The 21,108-nt window shown below is 41.2% G+C and overlaps 1 protein-coding gene across 3 annotated transcripts in view; it reads right to left on the bottom strand.

Annotated features, from left to right (window-relative positions):
- CA10 (carbonic anhydrase 10) overlaps positions 1 to 17,161 on the bottom strand; it is a 213,580-nt gene extending 196,419 nt beyond the window's left edge. Inside the window, exons 1-3 of one of the 3 annotated variants that reach the window (XM_052808292.1) lie at positions 16,867 to 17,161; positions 16,008 to 16,148; positions 15,662 to 15,749 (exon numbers count right to left, since the gene is read on the bottom strand). In XM_052808292.1, the coding sequence (XP_052664252.1) occupies positions 15,662 to 15,722 (61 nt within the window). In that variant the 5' untranslated portion in view covers positions 15,723 to 15,749; positions 16,008 to 16,148; positions 16,867 to 17,161. Of the gene's footprint in view, positions 1 to 15,661; positions 16,149 to 16,242; positions 16,362 to 16,866 lie in introns of those variants that run through there. The other 2 variants (XM_052808290.1, XM_052808291.1) reach the window with 2 other exon arrangements.
- Positions 17,162 to 21,108: the final 3,947 nt, after the last annotated feature.

Raw genomic sequence — 21,108 nt, 5'->3', positions numbered from 1 at the left:
CATGTAAATGGAGGTGGGAAATTAAGTGGTGCAGATATATAGGTTTAATGTCCAGCATTAAAACATTTATATAAAAGGCAAGAGCTGTTGACTATGATACTACCTAAGTGCAAATACAGCAAGTCTGAAAGAAACACAGACATTTTACCCAATCTGTGAGAAAGTGGCACATACCTGGACTTGGCAAAATCAGAAATATTTCACCGATGTATTTGTAACTCTACTGCTATAGCACTCAAAACACGCTGATAGTGAAAACTGCTCATGAATAGCACAGTAAGTTCCAAGCTTAGAAGCACTTACTGCAGTAATATGGTCTGTTTCCCAACATCTTTGCAGTCCTTGGAGAGGTGTAGATGCAGATTTAATGAGCAATGCATACCATCTGTTAATGTTGCCTTTAAAAGCAACTGAGAAAAAAACAGCAATACCGAGAGTGCAAGAGATGGCACAAGTTTTAAAAAAAATGGACCATCAGTAATAGGGTTCTCTGTGTATGATTGCTGTAAAAACAAATACCCAAAAATGAGCAGACTACATGTTTATTTTGCAACTGTTAAAATATTTAAGTCAGTCTTAAACCTGGATTAGAACCATGCAATAAACATTCAGGTTAACAGAGCTAACGGGCATATTACTTCTGATCAAAAGCCAAACTCACCACAATGATGCATCCCAGGACCTGATCTTGCAGTAACCATGCTCTGGGCTAGCTCCTTTCTCTAACAAACTAGAACAGATCTTTTGAGATATGCTGATTTACATAAATGCAGTATCTGGCTGCTTGTTAGTTTACACTCAAGCCAAGCAGGTAAAAACTGCTATTATTCTAATACAGTAGTATTTCTCACTTACTCAGTGGAGTTATTTATAACTACTTTGGATGCTAGACAGTGGACAGTCAAGCCCCTGGCCCCTACAGTGTCTAAACAGAGAAAGCTAAGTCTGACAGCACAATACATTTTCAGCTACTAGCTAGGGTGATTCAACTTAACTCTGTGAAGCCATTCCGTAGGCAGTCACAAATGCATCCCAGGGATACAGAGAAACTACCTGGTGTCTATCCACTCAACAAATGCTCCATTCGTTTGCAATGTGGACCTGATTAGGTAGGAAGAACTGCTCAGTGGCTGGCGTAAGTGCTAGCTAAAGATCAGGGTTTTCCACCCTACTGTCGGCCTATAATTTAGACCCAGGTCTAAATCACTTGCAACATGCGGTTGAAGCTTCAAAGCCTGTCTATGAAGCTGCAAACATACACTGACTCCCTTATGTTGTGAGTTTAACTAGTGTCTAGTTCTCACAAATTAGTCTTCTATAGAACATGACCTGAGAACAGGACTCGTCTTTAGCCAGTATCAGGTATTTCTATCGTAAGTAAGAGGTCACTTTTCCCTTTCAGTTTCACAGTAACTATTCTCATTGATCTATTCACCTCAGTGACTGTTGCTTTCACTTATGATGCTGAACTCTGATTTCCTATAGGATAAGGACTGTATTTCCTAATAGCTGGCAGGACAATAACTTCATCTTTTTCATCCAGTCGTATACATTTCAGTCTTACATTAATATTTTCTTCTTCCTCAAGAGAGCTTTGAGAAATTGCCAAAAATCCATTTAAATGCTGTGGGTTTACTTCCATAGTCCCAGTTTTATTTGAACACAATATTAAATCTGGAGGGAAAGAAATAACTGGAGGTCGATAGCTTGCATGATGAGTTATCTTTGGCCTACTTTATCCTACACAGCTTTCTGACAAGAACAGATGTAAAAGCTCTTTGCAGTCCTTAATCAAGACATACTATTACTGAGATAACCAGAAGGCAAAAGAATAAGCCAAGTCACCAGGGTTCAGAACCAGAGATGGTTGTATGAAATAAAGTGTTTATTTTAATCACTAGAATTCCCTGACAGAGTTTAAGTCAATTATAAAGTTAAAGCCATGTTACCTTGCTGTTTGCTAGGATAAACAGGTAGAATACATTTGTAGTAATTCAATAATCATAAAATTTTATGACATACTGACCCTTTAAATCAGAAATGCATTATTTTTCAATTATTTTAATGGGTTATTAATTTATACAAATTACAAATACAGCTTAGTCTCCTTTCCCAAGCAGATTTATGCAAGTGCAGGTAAGATGCAGAAGTATACTTCCCTTGGACTTTTCCACATCTTCTGCAGTGAACACAAAAGCAAAAAATTTCTGCTTGTTTTCAGCATATAATAAGAATCAAAAACACATTCAGAGCAAGACATAATTAGATGACAGTTCAAGCGTGCTTCCTGTTAAAGAGGTAGTCACACTGCAGTTTAAACAAACACCAAAACCTAGCTGTTTAGAGCTAGACTGTTGTCATTATTTATTTAAAGAAAACCAATTTCTTCTTCTCTATGTCAGGTAGACATTGTGTATATCCACACCAATCTGGCTGGCACCAGGTACTTGACTCATTTCATCAAAGGAAATAATTTTTAAAAGAATGTATTTTACATTCTTCTAGAACTTAAAATCAAACTCTTCTTTTTTTAATTACACTTTTAGAATGGAGTATTTCACAAAATTACAAATGCCTGAAAGCCAAAACAATTCCAGTTTGCAACCTTAAGCACAGATGTGGTAAATAGGGCCCAAAACACGTACATGAGAGGCTCCATCCCTCTCCTTGCCTAATGTAAATCTATCCACTCAGATTAAATGCCCCCACAACTCTCCCAGCCACAATCGCAGTCTGATTTCTTCAACATGCTATTCCCTCTCCCCTAATTCCTGTCTCTCCCATACTGTACTTATGGAGACCTGTTAAAACTCTCTTCATGCATCTTATTTACAGATCCCTGCTGAAACCCAAACCACTACACTGTTATGCCCAGCGTTTCTTCATGTCTCAATAGATGAACTGTTTCCTCATTTCTTTCCTCTTTTCTTTTTTTTTTTTTTTTTTTTTTGTGAGGGGGGTACATTGTTTTTCACCTGGGGAAAACTTCTTACATCTGCACAGAAATTAAGTACTGAAATTATGTCTAACTGTGCTACATCTCTGGGAATAGCCCTGAGCCCTGATACTCCAAATACTGCGCTAGTTTAGAAAACATAATTTCCCAAAAGCTTGAACAGCCATTTTGCTTTTGGCCACATCTTCAAATGTCAGTAAAACCCACTTGAGGAGACAACCACCACTGTTAATGGCAGACAGACTGAAGGGAGATAGTGGCTATTTTGACAGTTAGGGACAGTGGACACCATTTGTAACAACAAAGTAAAAAACAAGATTTAATTTCTACTGTTCTTATTTGAGCTTCTACCAATGCCAGCTCATATCTAAACATAGTAAAGCTTTCTTCATCCACATTCATTTAAAACAATACACACTTTTACTGTGCTATAGAATAGTATAAATAAAAAAGTATAAAGTTCACTTCCATTCAAGAACAGCCAAGATCACTGTCTCAAAGAGCAATAAATAATAGGATACTGCTAACACCAAACATCAAGAAAGATAGTTAAAACCATTACAAATCCATATCTCTCAGTAACTTAACAATCTATAGGTTCAGTCAGTTTAAAAGATCTAGGAACAGTGGCTTAGTGGATTAGTAACAACAGACCATTAATCTCTGCAGCCTCAATTTTAATCCAGCAATGACCAAAGTGATTGAAAATCATTCTGACCACATGACTAGAAAAGCTCCTAAGCACGGTTCTCTCACATACCTGAATCCCAGCAGCAGAGGTCACAGTATGTTTCTAATGGGACTATTTACCAAGAGACTTCTGCTTAATACTTAACTAAACTCAATGCCAACATTTTTGGCAGAGTAATTCCACTGCACACTACCTCTGTGAACTAAGGGCTGATTTGAAGATTTTATTTTACACTTTATTTCAGCCTATATTAGCAAAGCTTGCTTTTTTCCCTGGCAAAATATCCAAAACAAACTTGTGTAAAACAAATACTTTTTTTTTCTACATAAGATTTTAAATAAACGTGTAGGAATTGATGACTGTCATTCCAAGCAAATGCCAAGAGATTATTTCTGTACAGTTTATATAATATCAGTGAAAGTTATATGCAAAACACTTGAGAGTTTTAAAAATAATGCAATGTCATATACCCTGTTTTTATACATAAGAATGCTATATTTCAAAGATTTTAAGTTCTGGAGTATTCAGTGACTAGAATCAATTCTTAGGTGTCCAGTAATGTGATGATATTATGTGATCAAGACACACTTCATCATTTGGTCCTCCACAACAGTTATCAGGATATCAGTAAAGCAGCCATTGAAAGGGAGACCTTTCAAAAAGGATTTAAATTCAATTGCTATTTGCTGTGGTCTGAAATCTGAGTCACAAGTTCTTCTTCAGGAGCATTAAAAGGAAAATGCTGACTACCTTGTCAGATATGCTCTTTTATTACTGCAAAGTAAGTAAGTATTTAAAAACATAAAAACACAGTAGACATAGAAGGTCCCAGTTACACAGAGTAAGGAACTAAAAATTGGAGAGTTACAAGCATGAGTTACGAGAGTTACTTGCTGCTGTTTGTGAAGCATCAAGTAGAGCCAGAGCAGGACAATGGCTGGAAGAGAGAAATCAGAAAGCTTGCAGGCTCTGTGCCCTTTGGTACATATAGCCCAAATATATAAATATGATGTAAATGTATTGTAGAGCTTTGTCCAGCCATATTTATAAATAGTGCAATACTTAAGTAAACTTTCTTGCCCATGGTAGAAATTTATTCATAATACCATATATGAAGCCTTCCATCATTTAAAACATGAAGAATTTTTCTACTGATACATACTGACTATGCTACCACCTTCTCTCAGCAGTAGAGGAGACATGTTTGGCTTGTTTTGGTCCCAGACAGAGGGACAGACAGAACCTCAAGTATTTTTATACATCCCCCACAAGAAGTTTCCTGTATCAGTCTGCCTAAACTCTGCTTATGCAATCTAGACTGTGCCAGCTGCTTGCACAAAACCGGCATGGGGTCTCCCAAGCACCACTATCGGCACCACCTGGTAGAGTGGGTCTTCCCTCATCACACAACACAGCTGTGCTGCTGTCCATCCACCAGTCAGGCCAGGCAGCCCCACAGCCCAGGTCTGTACACAGGATGTTCTCTTTGTATCAGGACTTGAGGTCTGATCAAAATAAAATTAAAATTTGTGCTGGAAAAAAAGTGGAATGGAAATTCACATATGAAAAGCATTGTGTATTACCGCTCATCTCTTGTTATCTCACTTTTTAGTTTTTTTGTTTTGTTTACCATAGTCCAGGGGAAATCTGTTTACTGTTGTGAAAAATGGTGTCTGTTCCATTCAGGGCATCCATAAAGTGAGAATTAACAAATTACAATCAAGATTATTTTAGTTCTGATTGTACAGTTTCTCTTGCTATGTTAGTCACACTAGAAAAGTCCTACCTTCACTTTACCACACAAAGACTGATATGATTTCACTTGGATAAAAAACTATCTTCTACACAACTGTCTAATTTAATCAGAGATTATGAAAATTTCTGCTCATCTTATCTGGGCTTTTCCAAAGATTTTGTATTATTCAGGTATTATACTACTGCTACTCCTTGCTTCAGCAAAGCACTTCAGCATATCCTTAATCTGTTTTATACAATTACATATTAAGACTCAGATACAGCAAAACACTTAAGCATGTCTTTTAAGTTTTGCATTTTGCTGAATCTGTGTATTAGTGTATCACAATAAAATCTAAAGAGGATGACTAAGTTTTTAGCTCGCAAGTATGAAAACATACTTATGCTACCTAATAAAAATAAATCATATTATTTATTACTCTGTTTTGCATCCTGTGTTCCACAGTGAGCTAAATACTTGTGACTCTAGAGCAAAGGCACAATTACAGACTGGCAAAGATGAATTGTTAACAACTTGGAGAGAGTGCCAGGGGGGCTACTGAAGATAAAAATTATGCATCTGCAGATAACTTTAAATCCCACTTGCAATTACTAACTGCTACATAGTACCCTCAGGATCATCTGGGCAAACGAGAGGAGACTGTGGAGTCCTTGTAGATTACTTTGTTTTCCAGCAGGCACAAAAAAATACTATAACAATAAGATACCACTTATAAATATGAATGTGAAAAAAAAACCACAAATGGTGAAGCCAGTTGAATATACTGGAAAATAAAAAGCAGGAGTTACAGACATCATGGGCAAAATGCCCTGGGGTGAGGATTTCACCCTAAAATAAATTCACGTATGTGTATACAGTATATCCAACAACTGCATCAGTATGTAAAGGAACCTGTTGGTCTGCTGAGAGACCAAATTTCAAAGAGAAAATTTAGGGCTCAAACCTCTGGTGCCCATTCGTTACTCATAGTCACAATAAAAACATAAAGAGGCCAACTGAATGAATGTTAATAATTTAAGCAGAATTTAAATAACACACGATTATGGAGGAACCTTGCGTGGGTCTGAATTTTACCTTAGTATCACACTGACTCCTGGAAACCAATTTAACTTAAACTCTAATTCATATAATTCTTAAATATACCATAATTATACCTCACAATAACTTCACTGCTATTACTATGAAGAGAAAAAATACCTTGTAATACACAGGCAAAGACAGAAGAAGGGATCCAGCCTCTGAGAGGAAACACCAGGCCCCATTCTGTGACCCTTCATTCCCGAGGAAGCCACACAAGTTTAAACACTTGAGGATGAATCTAGTTGAAGCAAACTGCATGAAGTCAGGAGGCAAGGGAGCAGAAATGACCACGAACTTGCTGCTCAGCTGGGCTTCAAGTTCTAGAGGCTTAAAAATGGTCATTTTAGGTTTCTTGGGGCCAGACTGCCAGGTTTCATTGTCCACTGAATTCATAGAGTGTGCCCAGCTGCAGCCGTCCCCCCTCCAGTCAGAAATCGAAAGGCAGTGTTAGCACGTAGCTCCTCGAAACCCTTTTCAGGAAGATGTTTCTAGGAGTTTGCAAGGGCAGGCAGTGCCACGAGGGCGGTAACTTTCCTGTGGGGCACGGCCTCTCAGTCTGCCCACATGAGGAGCAGGTGCAGGGGAGAGCCACGCAGGTCAGCCACCCTCCTGCCATCGCCAGGCACGTCTGTCGTGAGGAAACACGTCCCCGGCGAGGAGGCAGGTCCGTGGTCAGGCTGGTTGGTCCAGTCAGCGAGGCGAGGTGAGGTGAGGAGCAGCAGGGCACACGGCTGAGGGCAGGCAAGGGGCCAAGGTTAAAGGCAGCTCAGCACCGCTGAGGCACCAGACATGGCTTCTCGCAGTTCTCTCCACAGCTTGACCCAAGGCTACTCAGCTGTGCAGGATCAGAGCTGACACAGAAGCAGCAGCCAGACCCTGGGAGCAGTGGATGAGGCTGCAGAGCATGTAGGCTCATCCCAGGGCCTGTCACTGCCTTCCCTCCTGACCCTGGCGCCATGGAGGCCTCGTGCTCCCTCATTTCAGTGAGGTGATTCACTGTCTCAGTGAGGTGATTCAGTCTCATAGCCCGACCAGAAACAAGGTGTAAGAGTAATCGTAGTGCTGCAACGCAGAAATGAGAGCGAAAATGGACTGTAGTTACTTAAATTGCTGCTGGGTGACCTTTCACATGACATTTTACCTCAGTTTCTCCATCTGTTAAAGTGTGGCCAAGATTGTATGCTCCCTGCAAACTGTTCCAAGCCCTGCCGCCGTAATTTTTTTTTTTTTTTTCCTTTTGGACTGAAATATAACACAAAGCTCTTCTCATACATACCTTTCATTCTTAGAAAAATCCAGACCACACAATCCTATTCAGAGTAATATGCTGTTAGTAGCTGTTCACACACTCCCAAGCAGCAGGATTAGGACCAGCATAGGGTCAATCAAACACCTTTTCTTCCTCCAGCAGCAGCAGCCCTTCCCTTCCATAACTTCAGCTTCCCACATGGGAAATAACACACCTCAGCTGCAAATGGTATGACCTTCCACCTATGTATGAACAAATAGCTCATTCTCCATAAAATTTCACTTTCAGAGGACACTACTAAAGTATTGTTATCCTTTTCTGCTAGCAAGCACAAATATTTGGCACTACCTTTTTTCCTAAGGAGAGAAAGTTTCTTTTTTCTGCCGTGATGGCAAACGCAAATTAATGCTCTTTCTAGCGGCCCAAATATATCACCTTTCCAAACAAAATTTAGTTGTGGCAGTAGCAATCCTTCCTGACCCACTCCTTCCGTTACCCAACTGCCATCCTACCAAAAGTACAGCTATTAGGCAGGGTTTGCTGGAGGACATGGTCATTCCAACATCACTTCAAATGGTGCAGTTTTCCATAGTCACACATACTGAAAGACCTTTCTCTATTACTCATTATCTTTTTCTTTTAGCATGAATAAGGCAAATTCTGTAGCAGTCCTGCTGTGCTAGTCTTTCTACCCATGGCAGAACAGAAAAACTCCATTCTGATGACTATTCTTGAAGCAGAACAGGGCACTACAGCAGTTAACAGTAGGAAAGAACTTAAATTGGAAACAACCCACAAAACTGACAAGAAGGTGTTTTTTCAAAAACTATGTTTCCCTCTAAATCCATCTACTCAAACGCTACTTCCAAAAGCTAGAGATGTCAACACATTTAGAGTGGAAAAAATGGATAATGTTGCTTAGCTTCCTCTTCCATGCAATGTGCTTACAAGCCACTTTGGACCAGTCAGTGCACAACTCTATCTGTTCCATACTTAAAAGCCAGATGACAAACATAACAGTACTCTGAGCTTGATCAAGTTAAGCACTAATGATAAAGGGAGGAAGAAAGAATGTCAACATGAACAGATAATATTATGGATATTATCTTATCTCTATACTTACCATAGTATCTTGTTAAAAAGTACATTCTACTTATTTATTTGTGAATTACACACAAATGCTGTGACATTTTTCTGGCAATAATATTACAAAATATAAAACTGTGGGGCATTTAAGTTTAATACTGATTTTACTACAGAAATACAAATGTTACAGATCCATTAATTTAAACCAGAAATGTTTTCATATGGGAAAATACATCAAATGAAAGCATTTCTTTTCTTTAATTCTGACCATTGCTTTCGGTATGCTATGTATGTGGGAACTGATCACCTTCCGTTTTTCAAGATGAATAAAAGAGAATTAAATATTTCAGGGCTGTAATCCTGGATAGGTTGTACCTGGCACTCCACAGGAGCACAGAGACCTGCCATCTAAAGCTTTTCTCATTGTCAAGCTTTACGTTTTTGCAATTTATAAGGCCCAAATCTCATTAACACTAAAGCCATTTATAACGTTCTTGGAGTTCCAAGGTCTTTTAAAGTGGGTGTAAATATAGGTTTCTGTATGCCTTCTTACCACAACTGTCAACTGCTAAGCACTGCATAAAAATGTTTCCCATATTGACAAATAAGAAGCTTACAGTTATGGGCACCCATGTGCCTATGAGGCGCCCAGTACTTGTCTACATGACCAGAAAAGCTACTATACTACATAGAATATAGGTCTAAAATGCTTCAGTCCTCTATTTTTATGACAGTCATAACTTGCTATTTTGTCTTCAAGAAATTCCATTAAAAGACCCTTGACAGCTTTTTAACCATCAATGATTAAATCAGCAATAAAACATTCTACTACTTTGAATTCAACTGTAAACAGGTTGGGCTGAAAATTCTCCTAAATGCCAGATTATTATCCTTTTAAAAAATTATTTCCTATTTATTTACCATTAATGTTTCAATTTATCTATCACAATGGCATTTTTTTTTGCTAACTGATATTCTCCACTGTATGGACAGGCACTTTTGCACTTTCTGATGGCATTACAATGGAAATGCAGTCATGCTATACAGTGTTGCCTCTAAACAAGTAATTTAAAATTTGATTCCTATTTTCTACTCTTTCCAACATGATGTATAGTTAAGATAAAAAGAAGATAGGAGCAAAATAACACTTATCACAGAATGTCAGTGTTGTCCATAACTAACTGTCATCTAGTTTTGTCTGCTGCTTGAGCTGGTAATGAGATAATGATAAAACAGTTTTATATAGTCTTCCATTAACAGCCCAGATGGGCCAATCATCCACTTCAGTCTTTGCCATGTTAAGTTTAGCCATAAACAATCAGTAACGATGAAAACAGCAGCTCCCTCCTCAGCTAAATTACAAACTTTCAACCAAGAAAGCAAGCGATACTTTGACCAATAGCAACAAATAAGCAAAACAGCCTTTTAGGGTAAGCAGGAATTCCTTATTCATTGGTATACAAGGAATATTCATAATGCAAATGGAAAGCCATTTCAGTCCTCGCTGAATTTAAAATCTAGCTGTTGTAGATTTAAAAACTGAAACCTTTCCAAGAATATAAAGGGCAAAACTCTATAACATCAGTTGTATCTTAAAGACTTAAATAATACCCTTAAATTGAGAGTGCTTATTTGAGTTTGGGTTTTATTCCTGTTTTTAATACTTTTGTCTTGGAGGCTTGGTATCTAGTTCAATTGCATTAACAATGAGGCAACACAATAAGGTAAAGAGGTCCCTTTGAAAAATGCATATCTTCATCATTGAGATTTGAAAAGAATAGCAGCAATTACCAGTTTCTTTCCATCAGTTTATTGGAAGGAAAATAGCTCAGCATAATATGTGCAAAACTATTCATAAACATTCCCTTCTACTACCTTTACATGAGCTAAAAATATATGTGTTGTTTTGGCACTTAGCGCCTATCTGGTCACGCTCTGGCTGTAAAACTAACAATAAAAATAGAATGATGAAAAATACAGGACATGAAAAAAAAAAGTAAAGCAGACATTTATAGGAGACTCCAAGGCTATTTCCATAGAATTTTAAAGCAGAAACATCTTCACACCTTTTGAAAAGGCGGCAACATCTCTGAAGTGAGAAAGCATTCAAGCGCTAAGGAACTGAGAGTCTTTGGATCCAACATATGGCCTCCATCCTGTGTTTGAATGTGAGCAGGAGGACTGAATCCACGTGGATTTTCAGTAACATCAACAAACCCCGTGCAGGCATGAAGGTTTGCCCACACACATGAAGATGTGGAGATGGGACAAAGCAGGAAAAAAATACTATAACGGATTGGATGCCAAAAGCTCTTGGTTGCCCGATGCACCAGGCTGCATGTTATACCTTCCTATATGTCTAGTGATTACTTCCTCTCATGTATATATATATATCTGTGCTATGAATAATTTCTTCCCCTAGGATATTACATTTCTCACTTAAAAGTGCCAGAAAAAGCTATTTCTGTGACACTATTTGAGAATAATTAACTTGGTTTCAACGTTTTTGTCCAAACATAACAATGAACTATTCACTGTTAGTTACTAATGGACATTAAAGCCTCGATATTCTTCTCTTCTACTCTACTTTAGCTTGAATTATCTCAGGTTGTACAATGCTAAGAGAAGAAGAGTTATCAGACCTTACAGACCATCGTTCAACAGACAATTCAAGCCCTGGCATAATTTAGAGTTCCTGTAGGACAGCTCTCTGTTATGCCAGGTAATAAGAGCTCAGAGACTGCAGAAGCAGCAAGACAGAAAATGAAGTGCAACTGTACTCCAAATACACCCCTAGCCCTCAATGCCAGGAGATGCCACATCAGATGCTCAATACACAGTGGAATTCCTTGATAGACGGGGTTTTTTTAATACCAGCTTAGTTGTTCATGACACATGATTTATGATCCCTGTGTGCTGCCAAACAGGCCAAAGAAGTTACATCATAAAAGGGATCTGCCCCTACGTGACTTGAGGATGATGGCAAAAGATGAAAATACTTCCAAATAATAAAGGAGCTGTAGGGATTGCATGAATTTCATCCATATTAGTTCCCACAAGCCAAAACAGTAAGAGGTAATATATCAATTCATAGGAAGCCACAAAGATGTTGAACATGCAGATTTTATACAGCATTTTGTTGATGGATTAACAGAAAATGTACACAGAAATCTTCTTAATCAATAGCCATGACAGTAGCATTTTCTTATTTAAATGAAGTAGCCTGCAAGGGTTTGAAAACAGCATCCTCATTTTTTTCTTGAAATTGATTGTTAATATTGCTCATGGTTTATACAAATGACTATGCAAGCAAAGGTGGCAGCCATTATGGGATCAACAACATTCCACCTGAAAACACTAATGCTAATTAATTTTTGGTGATCTTATTACCCAGGAAGGAAATTTTGGACATCATACCAACAACTACTATCCTCTTTCTATATAAACAGTATAATCCCTGTGCCATGATTATCTGCATCTTCAAAGGAACAACAACCAGAGAGGTCTTATTTCAGCATTCTATCTACAGGACATCTCCAATTCCACTACCCTGTGTTCCTTCTATGCTGTAGTATCATTAAAAGGAACAAAAGTCAGAATACAAATCATGACTATTTTTTCTCAGAGACTACAACTCAAAGGAATAAATATGCATCATGACTTTGAAGGAAAGCGAGGGTTTTCATTTCTTTCTAAAGGATAGAAATTGTTTTCATGGTCCTTCAATCTGTTCTTATTTCTCATTTGCAGCTGCACAAAGAAACTAGATTCTCCTTTCAGACAAGCAATTTCAAGTAGCAAAAGTCTTAATTCAGTATGCCAAGAAAACAAAAATATTCAGTTTACGAAGTTCACAGAGAAATTATTTCCCAACCACAAGGGCCAGTAATTAAAAAAATAAATATATATTCCTAAATCTCAGTATCATTTCTTCCAAACCAAGCAATCTATCATACATACACACATGTAACTGACTGATAAAAAATGTTAGGTATAAAATATTTTGAAAATATATATGTCTCTTTTTAATAGATGAAATTACTTTCCATATACTAAGTCTCACAGAAATTCATGCATGAGTGACACCAAAAAGCCAATTGTGTAACTTCATTATTTATTTTAAATAAGAAACACAGCATAAGTGCTACATTCAGCATAATTTATATTTAAATGTCATGTAAAAACATAGCAAAAGACAATGTGACATAACATTGAACTTATGTTTAATAAATAAGTTTACTAATACTGATAAACTAACTTAATAGTCCATCAATTCAGCGACTGACATCATCCCTTTGAACAGCAGCCCTTAATAGGCCCTAATCCAAATAACCACTGGAATTAGTAGGAGGGCCATCACAGGTTTAAATAGACACTGAATCAAGCGTTTGCTAATGTTCAGGAAAGATCCATGCACTGAAGACCAGTCTCATATGTTCACTGCTGAAACAACTGACTTAATAAGAAAGAAAAAAAGAAAAAAGAAAAAAATAATACTACCACACTCCCTAATTCACATTCCTGTAATTTGCAGCAGTGTGCTCAACTAGCGGGTTTTTTAAGTAACACGTTGAATGAATGACCAGTGCTGAAGTGCTAAAAATACACAGTTTCTGGAATCCAGTGTTGAGGCGAACCTTAACAGGCTTCATTACACCTTCTCTTACTTACACTGCTATCCAGACATCCCAGCTAGATAATATGCTACAAAACATGGTGTAAAAAGGATGACAGAAGAAAGATACAAAGCATTAGTGCCAGTCAGGTATCTACAGATCTTAATCCTTTTTACCAAGATGACAAATACTAAGAATTCCTGAAAAAAACAAAAATCCCTAGGAAAAAAAAAAAAGATTAAAAAAAAAAAAGGCTAAAGCATGCACATATCCTCTGTGTGGGTAAAATTAATTACTGGAAACCACAGCTTTAACCATACAGCAAAAGCATCCCACCATTCACTTATTCACTTTGTTCCCCCAAAAAAGAACAAAAAAAAGAAAAAAAAGAACACAGAGATGGATGTCAGTCTCTTCTTAGTGCTAGAGGGAGATGGAGAGCGACGAGAGCCCCTGCAGGACTGATCCCACTATCAGTTTGAGAAGCCTGGGTTCCCACGTCTGAAGATGAGGGAAGGAGGGGGGGAGATAGGGAAACACTGGCAGCTAAATGCGTGGCATAAGGACCTGCACAGAATGGGACAGCTTCTTTCTGTCTCAGGATATTACTGTCAGAACAGCCAAGAAAGCGATGAGCTTCATTTTTTCCATTCTCACTGTGGTACTTTAAGAAGTGCCTAATTTGAAGAGAACTGGACAGGTGGCATATCATGCTGAGCTAAATAGATAAGTGTGAGATTTAAATGACAAGAGGCAGCAGGTTTTGCTGTTCTAAAGAGTGACGGAGTGAATTATTCTGATGGTACCAATGGGCACAAGTGGAAGGTCAGCCTGGGGTGCTGCCAGTGTCACCCGGGTGCCTGGTAGCAGATGGTGCCAGTCTGTAGGGATAAAAGAAGGGCGGACGTACCCTGTGGGCCGATAGCAACACTATTTGCTCAGGAATAAAAAAGTTTGGGGGCAGGTGCAGGCAATACAAATTAACATAGATGCTGCCACCCCAAATGTTAGTGTAAGTGTCACCAGCCCAAGGGCTGTAAGGGTGATCAGTCAGAAAGTGCTGCAGAAAGCGCAGTGGGGGCTGGCACTGCCAGAGCGAGATGCTGCAGGTGCTGCTGCCTGGGGGCTGCGGCTGGGAGATGGCCCAGGCCAATCTCTGCACAGTCCCAAGGGAGCTTTGGAGCTCCCTCTCCCTGAGCACCTCCAGGCTGGACACTGAGATGTCCACCAGGACCCCATACCTCCCCCTCGGCAGTGCCTTGCCTGTGTTGCTTATGTTCCCATTTCCAGACTTATGCAATGACTTGAGGGCAGAAGCAGCCTGCAGAGAAGTGGAACAGCAGGAGATGCAGGCAGCCTGGATCCCTGTGGGGCTCCCTGAAGTGTCCCAAACTAGAAAACTGGCCACCTCCCCACTCCTGCCTCCTGCAACATAATTATTCCAGCATGACTGACATGACAAATTAACAAGGCAGCCAGGGCTTTTGCAGCAGAAGGGAGTGTTTTCCCCAAGAATAAATTGTTCCAATCCTTTACGCTAGACACCCGGCCGTGCCTATTCATTAATTGGACAAGCTCTGGTGACAACTGAAATCACCCGACTTCTACATACTGGAGGGGAGAGAGATCTTTGCAAGCTTAAATGAGAAGCCTAAAGCTGGAATCCCAGCCACCAAGGAGTTCTTTGAATGGGGCTATTTTTTTTTTTTTTAATTCATTTTCAGAGCACGGCCACAGTAAAGCTCCTTTTAAAAGCAGAGGCACGTTCTTCAGTGTTATTCCTCCCTTTGCAGACCCTGAACTGTGGCACCAGAACATGACAACTCCGCCAACGAACTGCAGACCTTTTAAGATCTGCAGATCAGCCGAGTTTAAGAACTTCAGGAGCTATGAAATTCTGGGATTACTGCAATGTTGTGATTAATTATCACGATCAGGTACATTAGGAATTATAAGCATCTGCTTAATCAGTACACTGTGGTTATTTATTGCAACCAATGTATCATAATTCCTACACAGGTATTGGAATTAAGGTAGGGGGAGGAATTGATGTTTGTTGATTTCTGTTACAACCCACTCACGATACATCATTCATGTATTTTTCAACTGCTATTTTGATATGGGTTTAACTGTACGTCTTGCCCCTTATTAAGGGGAAGCCAGGGAACCCTGTATGGTATTTCTTTCTCCCTGCGCCCCCGCCGCCCTTTCTGTGCTAGCTGCGTACCTGAAATGCAGACGATGAAATTCGCTTGCAGAAGAAAAAGCACCTCCCAAACAATTTCCATCCTCTGATTCTCATGCCAAGTGCATCCCTCGGCGAAAAAAAATAACAAAGATCAATATCGCAGTTTGAACGATCCCAGCAAATTTCCTTTCGGACTTGCAGACTGTATTCCCCAGATGTGCTGACAACACATGTCCGAGCTCTCTCTCTGCACGGCTCAAGCGAGATCCCTTCCCTTCCTTCACCCTCCAAAAAAGACCACGAAGCCAACCGCCAGCACCGGGCTCTTCCTCCACGAGTGAGAAAAAAATCCACCAGATTTCCCAACAAGACATAGACAACAAACCCCAACTGATCCGGTCCGGAGAGTCTCTATTCCAGGGCGGCCAGGTGCAAGTTAACCCCAAACTCTGCACGTCTCAGCGGGGCAGTGCCAGCATGCCGGGGGGAGGGAGGCGGTGGAGGGAGGGGGTTTCCTCTCCTGCTGCTACAAAATGAGCGGAAAGAGATTAATACCCGCTGTAACGCGTTCGCCACCCCCTCCCACCCCCCCCCCCCCTCAACCCCGCATGCTACCGCACCTCCACGGCGCGGAGCACGTAGCAGCCGGCTCCCTCCAGCCCTGCCGGGCTTTCTGCAATCCCCGGCGAGCCGAGGCGGCTTTCCGCCAGGCGACTGCAGGGGTCGTTCTTGCCCCGCACACGGAGCTGCCCTTCCCCGGCCGGGATGGCCCCGCCACCGCCTCCCGCGACCACCCCCGCGGCCCCACACCCGCGCCGCTCCGGCCCCGCAGCTCGGCGGCACAGCAGCGGGAAAACGCCCCGGGAAGGGGAGGTGGGGGGGGCTAGGAGCTGTATTACATTGGCCGTCGTGTGTCCCCCTCCTCCCCGAAATCTGAATTGCAGAAGTGCAGAGTCTGCAAGCAGCGGAGGCTTGCGTGCATCGCCGGCCGGCTTCGCTAAGAATACCAGTATTTTAAAACTTATTTAAAGAAGAAGGAAAAGAAAAACAAATCCAAACTTCTCGCGGTTTTGGTGGTAGGAAGGGCAACAAGAGGATACAGCCAAGAGTTAGCGAAGTACTTGCGCTGCAATGCCTATCTAATTGCATTCCCCAATCCACAACACTTCTGCATAGATATTCCCCCCGCTTCCCCCCCCCCCCAAAAAAAAGCAGCGTCAGTTTTGGGGCAATCTCTTACTTACCCCCAAATCCTCCTGCCTTTTTTTTTTTTTTTTTCAGCTCATCGGATCTGCCACTCCTGCCTGCAGTCCCCAAAACAAATCGAGGTCAAGCTCCGAGCCGCTTGCTGCAGCCACCTACCACCACCTTAGCTGTAAGGAGGTACCATAGCTCGTTGGATTTCCCCCCCCCCTTCCTCCCCTAATTCCGACTATTTCGCCGTTTTCCCCGAGTAGGAGACCGTGCTGCGGGGTGCCGCGGGCCGGCGGGCGGCAGCGCCGGGCACGGCGGGGCTCGGCGCGGCGGCGCGCACGGGCGCGGGCCGGCGGGCGAGCGAGCGAGCGAGCGAGCGCTCCGCCGCGGAGGCGGTGCCTGGGCGGGCGGCGGCGGGGCCGCACCGCGGCAGGGGGGTCTGCGGCTGGGACCGGGCCGGCAAGAGCGGGGGGGGAGGGAGGGAGCGGGGGGGGGGGGAGGCAGAAGGAAAAAAACCTCCTTCCCGCACGGCCGCCTCGGTTGTCTGTCTTCTCAGGCATATTCCAGAAGCTGCTGCTCACTTTGTTTAAAATGTGGGTCCAATTTTTTTATTATTGTGTGTCCCCCCCCCAAAAAAGAGGTGCACCTGACGCGGGGAGAGGCTGGGTTTCCCGTTCTGCGGAATGGGAAACTGGGCGCAGAAAGGCAGCGTTGGCAGAGTCATGGGGCTGCGGGCTGGGGAGGTGCGCGGCGCGGGTAGGTGGGCAGGGGGCTGCCCCGGGCCGTAGCGCTCTGCGGGGTGGCTCGGTCTGTCAGGAAAGAAGGGAGGGAGTAGGGGCTTTGGGCTACAAACGAAAATCCCGGCTCAGGGCAGGTGTGAAAAGGTGATCCTGCAACTGCTTCGACTGCGGATGCCTTCATTGATCACTGTAAGGCAGAGGCAAGGGGGAGGGAGAGAGATGCTCTGGGTTTCAAACTGATATCCCAGCTCTTGGCAGGGATGCAGAGGTCATATTACAAATACTCCAGCGGGGGATGCATGCATAATAGATTGAACATAGGTTGGTTTATAAACAGTTTTCCAGCCCAGGGCATACTTGTAAAATGCACCTTTGTCTGGATTCTAGCAAAATGAGGACACCTGGATCTCTGTATGGGGATTGAGAGGATCTTTAAGAGAAGAAACCACAGGCTAGGTTGTTATTTTCATTGGCTCTGAGAAATGTGTAGGAGTCATAGGTTTCAAGTCATCCTGACGGTATGTAATTGCAGTAGATCAGATTTCCTGAGTGCTTCACAGCAACTGCATGGGACAAAATCATCACTATTTGAAAGGAAGAATTGGAATGCAGGCACTTAGTAGTCAATGTGATTCTTGTATTCATTTTGCTAGTTCTCAGGGTAGTGTAAGTGCTCTTTGCACTGCAGCAGTCTTTGCTGATGTTTACTCCATCTCTTCTCACGGGTTATAAAGAGACTCGGCATTTTAACAAACTAATCACCATCATCTGCCCAGTGAGAACAGTGAGGCTGGATGCAAGGCACAGTCATACAAGGCTTCAGGGACAAATGACTTAACTTAAAGCATTCACATATTTTTTGATGCATTTTTATTAAACAGTGGGACTGTGCAGCAAGAGGGATTTCTCTCCTTGATAGGATTGCAGAATGCTGAGTGTCATTTGAATACTTAAGTTTAGGCAACTGAGAGTTATCCCTCTTGGGCAAAATGAAATGCATAGGATTTAGGGAACTAAGGCAGCCTGTGGGTAAGCAGGCATTTATCAGGTATGCCATTATATAGATATGCCTTTGGGCACTGAATCAGTTGTCCAGAAGCACCAAACTAGTATAGATTTTTAAAGAGGTTGAAATACGATTTGCATCTGGTTCTTGAAAAGTTAATGAAATAAGGCCTGCAAGGAGTCCTTCTAAGTCATTGCTTTAAGATCACGTTATCTAATGAAGGCTCAGATCAGCAGAGGAAACAATTCTTATTGAACCCGAGACCTTGTTTGTTGAGTGTCCTGTGTTTTCAGTCATGCAAAGTAGGATATGCACTTCTCTTCTTTATGCCTTTTTAAAATCCAGGTTAGTATCTCCTACTCTGGTATTGTAAAAGGCATGGGTAGCATCCTCTATCTGTAGTCTAGATGTATTTAAGCATGCTTTAGGAAATGCTCAGTAAATGTTTCCATTGATGTTTACTAAACTCCTTTACTCAAATAGATGAACTTTTTCCATGGATTTGACTGTAAATTCTCTTTTGGGCCTTCCCAACTAATTTCTTACAATAACATTCCAATCCAGAACATAATAAACCCACAAAGAGACCTTATCTTTTATATTTACACAGACATCCTTGTTCCTAAGCTAGTCTCCTTGAAATTATGGCATTACATGTGAGAAAATAAATGTCTCAAGCAAGTGCAAGTGAGATGACCTGTCGTAAAAGGGTGTGTTGTCCATTAAGTCAGCAAAGAATTGAATTGGTGGCAAGAGAGAATGCCAAATCCTAAGGGGCAAGCTCATGTTTAATTCCTATTGATGTCAGTGGAATTTTAACATGTAGTTTAATGGCAGGAAAAAATTAGGTAGTTGATGTTGGCTGCGAGCAGATAGCCAAAACTCCCAAATATATTAATTTTTGTGCATCTTTTTACCGTGCTATGTTTATTGTCCTCATGCAAACCTTATACTTATTTCAGTGGCCTGTGATAAACGAGTAGTTTGTGACTCAGCCTGAAAAATCTAAGAGTGATCAAAGGCAAACTGAAAGTTTTCTTCACCTGGAAAATACAGTAGTGAGCTCAGAAACATGCCTTTTTTTAAATCTAGGTAAATAATAATGAGTTCATTCTGCTGTCATTTACTTGCTGTGACGTTATTTGACTGGCAGTGGCCTTAGAGCTTGGTTTTGAAGTCATTATGTCCATATTGGCTGGTGCAGCTCCACAGGAAAGCTTAGTTCAATAAAGTTGAATGGATGTCAATATGGGCCTATTCCAAAGCCAACCGAAATCAATTGGAATATTTCTGCAGAGTTTGATGAGTTTTGGATCAGGCTTTCACTGTAGAATTTGGCAGAGTATGTTTGATCCCAAGGGAAATGGTTTGATTTAGTAGGGTGTATCTGGGGTAGAAGCAGGACATAAATCTCCTGTGTACACTGGTGGTACATTCAAAACAGACAAAAATGCAGGCTGCAACATCAATTTTTTATTGTATGAGTTTCCATTCAAAAGTCCTTCTGTAACTCACTAAAATGAAAGGGTTTGATATTTGCTGCGTTTATTTGAGTTCCATTCATATTTATACAGTTGGCTAAACTTCTTAAACTTAATCTTGCCAACCTTTAAGCTGTACTGAAGTCATTGGACTACTTGTGTGCCTAGAGGTAAAAATCACTGCAAAGTGGTTTTAGACAGGTCTCTGAAGCATGTTTGTATATTTTAATTGTAAGCATCTTACTATCTAGAAGCTGCGGCTGCGATTTCTGTCAGAGTTTCAGACTACCTAATGTATTAATTACAAGGTGGACACCTAGTTTCTTCACGCCAGATTTACAGAGAAAGACTTTTTGGTTTAGCTATGCAAGCAGAGTTCAAAAAGTACTTACAAAATCTACGTGCTGAAAGGTTTTTATACCAACATAACACATTCCAATTCAGTAAAGCGGAATTAAAGTTGGTACCTTCTCAGAGGAGCCAGCATTTTGACTCATTTGACTCAAAATTAGCTTGGAGCAGAAAAGATGAATTGTAGAAATTGTTTTGAACTGGGCAACTTCTGAGCAAAATGGGTTGAACTGTGGCTTACCCTGTGTCAATGGAAGTGGTTGCTGCCATTCATCACTACTGTGCTGCTGAAGGTTCCCACTGGTCTGGTACAGCAGCTTGCCTGTGCGCTCCCTAGCTCATTTCTGTCAAAATAAGTCAGATCAGCAAAGGCCTGCTATTGAAGTTGTCTGAAGCTTCTGGCATGTTTCCAGCAATTAAGCTGGCAGAGCTGGAACAGTTCCTGCTCTTACTTGTTTTCTCTTGTCCCAGGGGCTGCTGGCCCCATGGCAGGGATGATGGAAAAACTTGTGAGTCAGCTTCTGAATTGCCACTGGGAACAGCCTAGGATGTAAGCATGAACAGAAATCAATGTTAAACCAAAATCAAAGAAAGGGCCAATGCTGCAGTTCACTCAGTGAACTTCCACTCAGGTGGAAGAAAGCTCAAGGGTCTCCAAATCCAAATGGGGATTTGAAGATCGTCCAAAATCAGCAGCCTATTAGTGTCCAGCTC

This window comes from Harpia harpyja, chromosome 14, assembly GCF_026419915.1.
Source record: "Harpia harpyja isolate bHarHar1 chromosome 14, bHarHar1 primary haplotype, whole genome shotgun sequence".
NCBI lineage: Eukaryota > Metazoa > Chordata > Aves > Accipitriformes > Accipitridae > Harpia > Harpia harpyja.
The sequence above is the reverse complement of the archived record's forward strand: the minus strand, read 5'-3'. Positions and strand labels throughout refer to the sequence as shown.